Source organism: Callionymus lyra, chromosome 19, assembly GCF_982586985.1.
Source record: "Callionymus lyra chromosome 19, fCalLyr1.hap1.1, whole genome shotgun sequence".
NCBI classification, from domain to species: domain Eukaryota; kingdom Metazoa; phylum Chordata; class Actinopteri; order Syngnathiformes; family Callionymidae; genus Callionymus; species Callionymus lyra.
In genome coordinates, this window is record NC_141836.1 from 18,059,138 (window position 1) to 18,072,270 (window position 13,133).

General features: G+C 38.1%; 1 protein-coding gene across 4 annotated transcripts in view; it reads left to right on the plus strand.

Moving 5' to 3' along the window:
* The window catches only part of LOC148059805 (ERC protein 2), a 155,205-nt gene that overhangs the window by 13,661 nt on the left and 128,411 nt on the right, over window positions 1-13,133 (plus strand). For all 4 annotated transcript variants that reach the window (XR_015709376.1, XM_087781052.1, XM_087781050.1 and 1 more), the window contains exons 5-6: window positions 2,015-2,170; window positions 4,451-4,618. Coding sequence is in view for 3 of the 4 variants with exons in the window: in XM_087781052.1 (XP_087637178.1) it covers window positions 2,015-2,170; window positions 4,451-4,618 (324 nt within the window). In the remaining variant the exon portion in view is untranslated. The remainder of the gene's footprint in view (window positions 1-2,014; window positions 2,171-4,450; window positions 4,619-13,133) is intronic.

The following is a 13,133-nucleotide window of genomic DNA, read 5'->3' on the forward strand; positions in this document are numbered from 1 at the left end:
TCAGGCGTACTTTGTGATTTGTCTCCCCATTAATAAACAACACATGCGTTCAGCTAGGATGCCCACATTCTTGTTAATGGATTAAAAGAAGCAAATAAAATGTTATTAAGTCACAAACGCTGCCAGTCCAACAACAAGTGAGGCTTTGATGGATGGGAAAGACCGAGCGAGAGCCAACTCTTCCCTCCCTTTGGTCTAGGTGTGTGGGAGATATTTCATTTATATAGTGCAATAAAAAGTGAACTTCTGAACGCATTCTCTGAAAATGAACTTCTCGTTTTTGATTGCAGAACACGAATCCCCCGTTCTGTTTCGATCCTGATGTTATCTGGCAGGTACAGTAAAGAGCGTTGACCTTTCGCGTGAACTTATAAACGCACGTCAGGTCTTTGTTTTAACACTGCGGTATTTCAAAGAATGTATAGATGCTGCATGTGCGTGTGGTAAGGTGTGCTTCTCTTTTACGAGGTCTGTAAATCTGTTCACCTTTTTCTTTCCTAAATTAGAGCCCTTGAAAGACATCAAGCGTTTGAACTATCTGTGTTGTGTGCTGTGCAGCACGGTGTTCGGGGCACGGCTGATGTCACATAAGTAATGGAGGTCAGATGCTTACATGATGTTCGTGGTTTGGGCTGATGGCATCATGCAATCTGCTTCCATTTACTCAATTATCTTCCTCTTCTTTCCCAAGGTTTGGCATTTAACGTATGTCTGCACACATGCAGCCAAACAACCTCCGGACTTGTCAGCGACACACCCTCTGGTTCCCTCGCAGATAAAACGAAGACAGAACTTCTGGAGTTTCAAAGTGTCTTGACCTTTGGGCTACATTTCCGCTCGGTTTCTAAATATACTCAGCCGTCTTTTTTTTTGTTCTTTGTTGTCTGTAGAGTCTTTGGTCTCACTCTGACATTAGTTTCTATCAAGAGTTTAAAACGATGCAGCTTACCACTTATCCAGGGTCGCAAGGGGCTAGAGGCTATCCCAGCTACCTGGGGTAAAAGGCAAGGTTGCCAGCCTGTCGATGGCACTCAGACACACAAAAACTCAGACTTATGAACGATTTAGAACAGGGGTTCCGGATTGTCACCAAACCAAGTCCCGCCAGAGACCATAAACATTTTTGTAAATTGGGCCATTTTCTGTATGTCTGTAGAGCCATCGTTTTTAATTCTAGATGACCATGAAATATTAGATTTTTAGAAGCAGAAGGCAGGGATGTTGATCTTCCTTTTCCTGTCAGAAATGTTTCCTTCTTACTAGCTAATAACAAGCTATCTGGTCAAAAACACCCTTTTAGGATGTCACATTCTGTGTCAACCTGGCTGTGTGTTTACTTTCAAATCGGAAACTTGAGAATCTGAAGATCAAGCTAGTGTGTTCAATTTGTGTATTTGGATTGTAGGAGAAAGCGTGGAGTGAACCCAGGCAAGCATACATACTCAGATAAAACATGGCTCTCTGCAGAACTGCAGCGAGAATTCTGACCCGCTCCACTAGAAGAACTCACATTTCTCCGATCCTTAAAACTCTTCACTGGCTTCCAGTTTCTTTTAGAATCAACTTTAAAATTCTGGTTCTTACTTTCAGAGCTCATCTCCTGTCAGGCTCCTCCTTACATCAGTGATCTGATCAAGCCTTACACCTCAGCTCGGGCTCTGAGGTCTGTGGATCAGAATCTACTGATGGTTCCTCTCACACGGTTCAGGACCAGAGGAGAGAAATCCTTCCAGGCTGTTGCTCCTAAGCTTTGGAACAATCTTCCTCTCTCTTTGCGCTTGATGCAGTCTACTGACGTTTTTATTTGTTCAAAAATGACTTACTTACTAACTTTAGTGCTTGCCACTGCGCCTACTTTCAGTTGGCTATTTTACACAAAACTCAAAAATGCTAAAAATTTCTTTGCATGTTTTGGATTTTCTCGATTTCTTGATTGAATTGTTTCTCTCAAACTATTCGTTAAGGCTTGATATTTGTCTCATGAAACCTTCCATGTGTGCTGTTGCCGGTGCAGGACACCAAGATCTCTTCCCTGGAGAGAAACATCCGAGACTTAGAGGATGAGGTACAGATGTTAAAGACCAGCGGCCTCTTGCACCCCGATGACCGGCATGATGAGCTCAAACAGGTGGAGGTCTACAAGAGCCACTCTAGATTCATGAAGACCAAGGTAGTCCGACTGCATGAAACTACGTCCCATTGCATGAGAAGAGTATTGCATGGTCTATGTAGCTCTTTAGTTGTGTTCTTGAACTGATCTTCCCAGCTCCAGGAAAAAAAGAATCGGTCTGTAAAGCCGGGGTGGAAAAGCCTTCACATGAAATGATTGGTCAAAAAGTCAACGGTTGACCTATTTCGTTATTTTGGACAGAAACAAAAAAAAGTCTTCCAATTTAAATATTATTGGCACTTCGGGCCGTCCCATTGGCCGCAAGGATTTATGTGTTTAGCTGTTGACTGTCATTAATCACTGACAAAACCAACCAAATGTGTGCAGCTAATGATGTCACCCCGACGCGATGACATGATAGGGCAGAGTCTACAAAGAGACTGCCACGAGTAAATAATAGCGCTGGTTTCACCAGCTGTTTTAACGGTTGTTTTGCAGCTCATTTGGGCACGGGTTGTGTAAAAACATGCCCATTTTATTTCCCCTTTAAAACATCAACAGCAACTACTTAACACGCTGTAATGTGCATGTCACATGTCTTCGTTGCATGCTTGTGGTGAACTCAGTGTTGGCCGAGAACTTAAAGGGGAACTTTGCTGCCTTTTTTTTTTTTGTTTAAGGCAGCTGTGTATCATTACAATGTAAGTTCTATATGCAGATGAATTACGTATATATCTGGTTCTGTTGAACATTCATGTTATAAATAATCCAAAAGTATTTGTAACTATACCCCATTTTCCAAAGATGTATTTTAGAAAGCTTTTCCCGTTCAGAGAAGAGGGGCCGCATTTTGTACTGTGAGTACTTTGAGGGGAAGTCAAGCCAAACAAAAGAAGGGAGGAAAAAAAAACACCTTAATATGATTGGAAAAAAATAGACTTTCGACTTTCTTTTCTATTGTCATTTCACAGAAAACACAGCAGTGACACTGGCAATGAAATTCCGTTGCTTGGCAACTGCACAACAGCAGAGTTAATGTATAAATAAAAGTATAAATGTAAATATTAATAAATTAAAAACAGTGCAAAAAAGTATAAACGGAATACATAAATAATGATTTTAATATTGCATAGAATTAATGTACATACAATTATAAATATTAATTAGTTCAAATAGTGCAATATGGTATAAATAGAATAAATACAAAATATGTAAAATATTGCATTAAAATTAATTAATTTTAATTAATGCATTATTAAAATGCCCATTAAAGGATCTTTTATCACTGACGTGTTAAATAACAAAACATTTTTTCTGTTGGTTTCAACTGCATTGTATATGATATAATTGTATAATAGATTTATTTAAAGATTCTGAATAAAATAATATGATATAAAAAAATTGTAATCAATAAAAAATGGATAAAAGAAAATGGGGAATGGGGAGACTTAAGTGTTATTGCAAAGAAAACAAAAAATGGAATACAATTGAATGACCACATGAGGCCTCTTTGCCGCATGTTGCAGAGATCTGATCTTGCTTAAACAATGCTTTTACAATCTGTTACGCTGGACATTTTTTCATTTAATTAATAAAATATTTGATTCTTTTTTTTTGTAATCGGAGATGGAAACCTAATTAATTGCAACATTATGTATCGATAATGTTTTATATTAGTTCCAATGATAATAATCTTTTGTTTAATAATAAAGAAATAAAATATAAATAATTTATTTTTTGGGGGAAATTGTTTAAAGTTTAATTATAACTGATATTAAAATAAATGTTAAATTGCTGTTTCACGCTTGGGGAAACCAACTGTTTTTTAAACCCTTTGTGAGCTAAAAGCTTCCTGCAAGTTTCCTCTTAAACTACCATTGGCTGGCAGTGCCAAGTGCAGCCCTTGTGTGTAAAAGTCAGCACTTAAAGGTTCATGCTGCGCCAACATTACTGAGAAGAATCCGGTTCCATTTAGAAGAAGATTTAAGTAGCGTCCCTGTTTTTTCTTTGTCTTTGTATCCTTGTAGGAGCAACCATTGTCATCATGTGTGTCTTCCATCAGACCAGCTCCCTTCCTTACCTCCCCACAACCCTGGATCACAAACCCAGAACAAGTATTCCTCTTATCAGTGGGATTCAATTGACTAGTATCATTTGATCTTGATTAAACTGCAGTTTTGCTCATTTTATTTAGACTGTTGAGGTTGAGTATCAGCTATAATGGTCGTGGAGTGTGTGCATGCCTCTGTCTATTCAAGCGTGATGAAACATCTATATATTGAAAGATAAATATACTGAAATGTGTTTTTCTCATTCATATTTTCCATGTTTTTTCGTCAGATCGATCAACTGAAGCAGGAACAGAACAGGAAGGAAGCAGAAATGCAGGCTCTGCAAACTAAACTAGAAACACTCACCAATCAGAACTCGGACTGCAAGCAACACATCGAGGTGCTGAAGGAGTCGCTGACTGCCAAGGAGCAACGAGCCAACACTCTGCAGACGGAGGTCAGTCTGCATGCACACACCCTCGCGTCAAGCACGACACGAACATGCAAAGAATCTTACACGTATCATTTGTATTTCTGCTCTCGGACAGATCTATTCCTTACCTTCGCTCACCTTTCAACTTCTAGTCTAGAACCTTCTGACTTCTCCAGCCTACTAACTCTGTCCACTCACCACTACAGGAAGCAATTTGAGCCAAAATTAGAGCTAATTGTTCATACATGTGCGAGGAATTTTGGCTCTACCAGTGAATACATCATACTCTAAGGTATTTTGTTTTCACAAAGAGGTTTTCTGTGTCCATGTTCTGCCATTCACTCGTGAAGTGGAATGTAATGCGATTAGATATTAATGATAGATTGTGGTCTTCTCTGAAATGTACTGCTTCTTTCTAGACACTACAGTATCAAAGCCATAGACTAGTCCAACAAATGGATACTAAAACTCATTTATTAGTATTTCAATATTTTTATTTAATCACTTATTTTTATTTATCAATCCAAAAATCCAACAACTATCTGCTTTTGTGATCAGGATCTGTAAAATTAAATGTATTATTTCAAAAACAAGAAAATTAAATATAAAATGAATCACTCATTATTCTTAAAATGTTTCTTGTTTAGGGGTAGTATTGCCCAGTTATAATTCTTGGGTGATGGAAGTTTGCTTAAAATAAACAAAAGCTGTTCGAAATGTAAGCAAATCTCTCATATCTGTTTTATTTTAACCTGTTCCCCTTTTATACTTGGGAATAAATATATATACTTTCTTAACCATGTTAAGTTAATTAATATAAATATCATCTTGTTGTTAAAATTGTTTTACTGTATTTGTTTTTATGATGAACTGTAATTAAAAAAAGAATCAGCTGTAATAAAGGTTTTTTTGAAAGATTGGAAAGGAGCAAAGAAAAGCACATTTCATTTTATTTCTGCCGCTAAACATGTTTATTGAAAACATTTTGGAATTAACATTGAGATAAGTCGTCATATCGTTATTTCAAAAGACCAGCAAGCATTTCCCCTTTTAAACGACACTGTGATACACTGTACAAACTGTGATACAGTCTGTCGATGACTGTCAGTTTGTCCAGAATGTGGACGGCTAGAATTTCCCCCCGGATAAGTGAACAAACTACAGATGAGTAGAGTAAGTGAAGATATTCCAGGTTAGTTTAGCTCCTGTATTCTTCTCTGTCATGCCATTCAATTTCCCCAAAATGATAATTTAATGAAAAAAATTCAATTTTACTGTATCCATGTGATGTTAAATAATAAACATTGTAATGCTGCTTTTATCCCCATTGGCCTGTCAAAGTCAACTGTTGGTGCCTGTGTAAGTGTGCCAACGCCGCTTTATAACCAATGACAGTGATCGGCGGACAAAGACACAAAGGACGAGTAATCCACTCCTGAACCAAAGACGAGGCTTAGTCTCACAGACACCGTCTCTAAAAGCAATTTTCTTCAGGATGGTAGTGAGAGGAAGCTGGAAACAAAACAGAGCACCCACTGTTAAAAAGGAGGGCCAGAAAATGAAAGCGTTTTCATTTGTCACTCAATGTCATGGAACGATTCCAGTTGGGCTTGATTGAAAGCAACCAAGATAGCGGAACAGAAACAGGAAAATATCTTTTAATTTCTCTGGAACACCAGTTGTTGTTTTTTTTGTACAAACTTTTTTTTGCCCCCGGCACAATGCAGGGTTGTAATGATACTCCAGGAGATCAGGTAACCTATCTGATAGCTCCCTGAATATTTAATCAGCTAGAAAGGAAGGCCAACAAGGAAAAGAAGAAGCTCTACAGCTTTGACTCCATTTTGTGCATCTATACTTTTCCAAAGAGATGCTTAAGGTTCTTTAGTGTTGAATGTTGAAGGCTCATGTCACGTTTTAGATGCTCCAAAGCAATTCTGACAGAATGTATATCAGTCAATCAGGATTTACAATCACAAAAAAGACATCAGTTTTTTGACAAATAAGAAACGTTTAGGCCAGAGCTGGCGAACAGTATATAGCTATCTATATGTCCAAAGGATGTCCAGTCTGTGGGCCGGTCATTCACTCTACTACCATTGACTGTTGAATTTTAGGCAAACGGATGTAAAATGTATGTTGTACATCATTTTGCAGTTGTAATGGCCTGTGTTTCCTCACATTATACTTGTTGTCGAAGGCACAGACATCGTGACACAAAAGGGACATAGTAATACTTTTGGCATTTGATTTGTGTACATATTTTTTTTTCCATTAATTGTTATCTATTTGTGTAAACTTTGTTATTATGACGGTTAAAAGCCAAACTCGGAGAGGGCCACGTTGTGTTTTCCAAACTGGGGGCACAGCATTTGCCAGAAGTATACCCAAATTGAAACAATCCTTTTGTTGGCTTTTGTATAACACATTCATATGGGTGAATGGTCCGCCGTAAGCCCTGATTGAAGCTCTGGCACAGTTTCAAAAGTTGACAATACCCATCCCTATTCTTTCATTTTCTACTCAGCTTAAGGAGTCTAAGGGTTGATATTATTTTCAGAGTGATGTTTTTCTTTTTGGAGTTATAGACAAAAAAAGTATATTCATTTTAATGATGCAGGTGATGTTCAGTTGTCTTCATCTTTGTCCAAAAAATACATTTAAAAATATCCAAATAACCTCCATGGTCCTATGTTTTATTGAAGTGTGTATTGAAGCCCCGACATGAGGAATTGTTACAGAAAAACTTAAATAAGTCTTTATTTAATTCTTGTTTGTCGCGGAAGTTTAAAGAATAACTTGCAATACAGTAAGTATTGAGTTCACATGAGGGTTAGAAGAAAATGAGTGAATTTTGGGTGAACTATCACTTTAAGAACTGCAGTAGAACTAAGGAATTGCAGAGGTAGTTGATTTCGATGGTACGATTTACGTCGTGTAGATTTGTGTAGGGGAGTTCCAGCAACGTATCAAAATCGCTTCAAGAAACCTCATACCTTTAAGCTGAGTGGGTTAGAGATGGTGACGGGGGATGAACATGTGAACTCACAGTGTACTCTGGGGGTTCAGGGAGGCCGAAACGGGATATGATCTTGTTATGACAGATGATTATTTCATTAGTAAAAAAAAAAAGGCTGAGTTGGTAACGTACAGTAAAATAAGAGAAAGCGCAGACTAAAGTGGACATATGGGTGGTCAGTGTTAAAGGAAAAGATTTGAGTTGAAGTGGTTCATCAGCGCTGGTATCCTTCAAGGGAAAAGGATCAAAACACTTTAACAGATTGTTAAAGTGTTGTCCGCAGAAAGTCTGCCAGAGAACATCTGTATTGCTCGATGTTTGTAATGGAGCTTGAGTAACTTCAAAAACCTTAATCTGAAAGAGTATCACAGAGCGGACCTAAAGAGGCGGTCGACGTAATGAAGACAAATCGAGACACTTGTTGGATGTGGAAGCGCTTTTGACAATGAATGATTGGCTGGAACAGTGTGTGTTCTCCCTGTTGGACAATCACCGCTGTTTTGACTGTAATAAGATTAATCACGAGCGCAATAAAAATATGATTTTAAGCTGGTTACGCAGTTTGATATCTTCTCTTTCTCAGCCCTTCTTCCTCTTTCTTTCTCTTATTTATTTCCGTCCTAAACCATACATTCCACACCCACTGCTTGTTGGAACTAGTTCATGACCAGGTCTCAGATTTGAGTTATTGATAAATCTGAACCTAATAACTCCCATTTTCGGGCCTGGAAATAAATATCAAACCAGTGGTCTTTCTGCAGATTCTAAAAATGATGACCCCGCGTGAACTCGACTGACCACAAGCACCTTCTCCAACAGCCGACTTAGCTCCTGCGCCGGTGTGGTTAGGGATGCAGCCGGAGCAGCAAAGCGTTCGGCCTCCCCAGAACAAACATGATACGATCCAAAGTAAAGCGCAGCAAGTTCTACACAGGTCATGTGGAAAAGCTATAAAACAGAGTTGTAGGGTTACAACGGGGATCCGACTTTTTAATGCTTTGCACAGGGTGGATAATGTGTAGCATGATGTGTTCTTGACTTTGATGTGACTGTAGCGATAGCCTCATTAAATCCATACGAACTCATCCCTTATGCTGAAATGATGCGGAACAATGTCGACCATCTAAGGTCGTTCACTCGGTGTAATCATCGTATTAATCCGTTCAGGGGTTAGCGTGTGTTCCTTTTGAAGTTTTTGTTTCAGAAATGGACGTCGCACAAAAACAAATTGACGAGGTTCTGCTTGTCCTGTTGGACAGACGGCCAGAGATAACACGGCTCTCTCTTTGTGCTTGGAGATCTCTGTAGGGTCATGTTGCTTTTATTCACTCACTTAACCCTCGACTTCATCCCGCGCCTCATTCAAGCTTGATTACTTGCTCATTCTTTCACATGGAGGGACGTCTACTACAACAATTTCTGACTTGTTTATTATTATGTATTTTAGGCTTTGAATACCTGAGGACCGCAAATGTAATCTCCATGAAAGTGAAGCATTTTCAGTGGGCGGGGCTTAAGCACATTTTCTAATGTAAGTATTTCAATGAAAAGAGAATTTTGTAAAAACGAACACATACTGATGAATACAATAGAGGTCCAAGATCTATTTAAGGGACACTTAAATCAACACATTACTTCCCCTTTAATTGTAAAGGGGAGCAAAGAGGGCCAGAAGAACCTCCACACCCCTTCTTAAAATTAAAATGTGTTGAATTTCAATGAAAGTTATACTATGTTAAATTTGGTTTACAAAATCCTTGTTCATATTTATGCAAAAAGCAAAACTAACTCAAACACACCAGGTGTAATTCATATCCCTGGTCTAGAAAGGCGCTATATAAATAGAGATTATTATTATTATTATTATTATTATATATAAAACTGCTCAAATATATTATTGATATTATTTACAAGTACTGATGGCTTTTAAATTCCTGTCATAAATCATCAATAACAGACAAAAAAGCACAAACAGTTTTGGAAGAGGAAGGAAAAAAAGTTGATGTTATTTCGACTCTTCATGTCTGCCAGGGCGGTTGGTTACTGTGGTTTGACAGGAAATACACTCTTTGGAAACAGGATGTAGCAACTGGCGTGCAGTGCTGGAAATGATCAGGAAAAATAATCAAAGGGGGAGCAAGTGTTAATGAGGGGGAACGCCTGCAGCGTCCCTGCCTTTATATGTACATATGTTGTGCTTGTGTGGGTCCATCAGTGTTTATGGAGGTGATGATGATCGATGGGAGGCAAAAGGTGGATTCGAGGCGTTAAGCAGCTGCCCGTGCGATGATTCCGTGTTCACTTTTGTCTTTCAGTCTCGTGTATATGAAGCGTTTAGTGGAGTGGGAGTTGTGTATCTCTGTTAAACATCTGCCCCGATGTTTCTGAAGTAGCCTGTGGGCATGCAGCTGTGTGCGCCGTGGTTTTATCAACAGATGTAGAAGCGTCGAATAAGATTTCTGTGTAGCGCTCCACCCTGTGGCCCCTGCTGTGGGCAGTTTCATCCGCCCATTATCCCGCGCTCGCCCCGAGGTGTCCATTATGTGATTCCTGAACAGAGCTGTAACTGCAGCTTCATCCCAACCTTTGATGACACACCTTCAAATGACACCCTCTCCCCGCCCGAGGACACGCAATGTCCCTAATTTCCGCTTATTACGTCATGTGTGGCGTGACAAGCTTGAATTCTAGTCCGTTTGAACTTTTAAGTACGCCTGTGATGTACCTTCTCCCCGGTCCTTTTGTTGTCCCTTACATTTCTGTATAATGGTTAACATTGTAAATTCCGCAGACACCTGTTCACACACTTGCACACAACCGGCACAAGTGCACTTTAAAAGGAAGGGAAAAAAAAAAACTGTCGGTTTCTGTGCTTTCTCACCTCACAACCTTCAACCATGACCCCTGACTTCCATTGGATGTCTCTATTGCCTCAGCAGGAAACTATGGGTCATTTAACACCACTCCCTTTTCCATCTGTGTAACTAACCCGCAGTCAGGTGCTAATCCTCCAGCCGTCGCAAGCCACACAACTCTTAATGCTGGATACATTTTGAGTCGTTTTCCAAGAGCTGAAGTTGTTCTCATTGTTACACAACTAAACAGGCACATGTTTAAATTACAAATAAATCAGATATTATGACTAATTATAACATATAAGGTAGACTTTTCTACACAATGTTTTCCAAACATAATCCCACCAATGACTAAAAAAACACCATTATATTCAGTAAAAATTACAGTACAATTCCTATGAGCTACCTTCAGGTGATGTGATGGTGTTTAAAGATTAAACCTAAATTCTGATATTATGAATCGCTAAACATTTACAATCAGAATAATGACTGCATCAGTTAGGAGACCATTTTAAAGTATGTTTAAATGAGATTACTCTTCCAACAAATTTATTTCACATGACTGCTTTTTAAAAAACATTATTTAAAAAATGGTGTTTGCAACGACGGGAAAGTCAATTTATTTAAAGTAATTTATTTCCTTCGAAACCCCCTTAAAACTAGATCAAGGATGTCCAAACGTTTATTCCAAGACGGCTACATTTAATGACGTGTTGGCCAACTGTAAAAAAAAATGACATCATACCAAGAGTTTTCTTATTTAGTGTCTGTGTTTTTAACCAGTTTAACACAAGATTGAGGAAGTCTTTATTAAAAGACAGGATATTTCTTAATATTCAGGAATTTCTTGCTTCACTCAGCTTCAACTTTTATTTTAATCTTTTTCAAAATGGGTACTTTAGTTTTCCTTGTCAAATAATACAGTTCAAAACTGAGACCGGGGGGGGGGTCTTGTTAAATCTGCTCAAGTGCCACAAATAAAGACTATACTGTAATTCCTGAACACAGCCAAAAACAACTTAAATTACCTGAAATCTATTTACAAATGTTTGGAATTAGTCTGTTTACAAGCATTCAACACATGCAAAGAAAAATCAGTAACATTTTTAAATGGAAGAGTAAATAAAATATAATGAATAAAAATGTATAGATTGCCACTAATTGGTTTTGCCCTCATTTTATTTTATTTTTTATATTTTGTTTTTAACTAAGTCATGTTCAAAGTCCCGAGCCCTTTGCGACCCATTTTATTCATGGCTATCAGGCAAACAAACCAAAATTAGATATACTAACGATTACATTTTGACTTTAAATCCAAAATATCTTTTGAATTAAGTTCAACATAAGACAAATCTGCATTATATTCCAGTTCATCTTTGTTAGATTCCCACTTTATTTTAAGGTAAAAAAATGTCAGGTAAAACACACATTTAACTTCAACAAATCAGTTTGAACACTTCATTAAGTGATGTGTGGTTTCTGCTAAGGTAAATATTCACATGTATTAATATATTCTGGTATTCGTTTGCTCTGGCAGGACGTTGTTCTTTTTGATATCAGAGTCAAATCTGTCACTTCTCCTTCGTGATACGAGCGCACATGCGCTCCGGGCCCACCATTGTCTCAAACAATGTTGTTTTTAGTTCTTTTAACAAGTTCAAACATCTAATGTGTTTCGAGACTGTTCAAGCAGCAGCAAGGCTTCAATGATGAAATCTGAGGAAGGGAGAAAGTAGGTGTGAACAAATAGAGAAGCTGTTTTCTTAAGCATATATTTTACTTTCATAAGCCGGTGTCCAGAATCCACATTAAGCTGTCAGTGTCAATATTAGTGAGGAAGTGGAGGAGAATGTGTGGATCTGTGACTGCAGGTATGAACATACGCGCGAGTGTTTTCATACATCGACCTTGTCCATTTGAAGAAACAATGAAATGGAGAAAACCCAACCGGAGCGGAATGAATAGTTCTGTGACCACAGATTATTGAAATTAAATCAACGTCGTATTTAAAAAATGATACTGTGATGACTGACAGGCTGGAATTCCTGAGTGAGGTTTTCAGATGTGTTTTTAATTCATATATATCCTTGTTGCGTTAATCCAATCCACAGTCCTTCCATGGTCAAAAATTGGCCATACAGCATTGCTGACTTTACTTTGCTTATGTGTCCTCCTTCATCTTTTTCAAGCATAAAGTTAGATTTATAAACATACAAGCAGCAACGGAAGATGGTGGAGAATATAAAGAAGGTAATCAACAGAGAAGCGATATAATATGAATTCCTTGAACTGCCAAAATGTTAAGCCAAAAGAATGCAAGTCTTAAGAACTTATGAAACAAATGTACAAACTTGTGAGACAAATGTAATTGTGAAAAACATTTTTAAAAAATTGTTAAGCGTCAAATTCAACGGATTTGTTAATTTGTTTCACAAACTCCAGAAACTGTTCTTTTTCTTAAAACGACAATTAACGTGAATTCCCACTATCCTGACTTACTCGCATGTTTAAAACGATTAAGTCTTCCTCATCATGACGATGCTCCGTTTTTAAGTTATGACTTTCGTCTGAAATCTCGGCGAACAAGAGGTTACGAGAGCGGAGTCCATTATGACGTAATAATGTTCTTCACTCCTCCTTCATCTAACTGTTATCATGCCCTGCT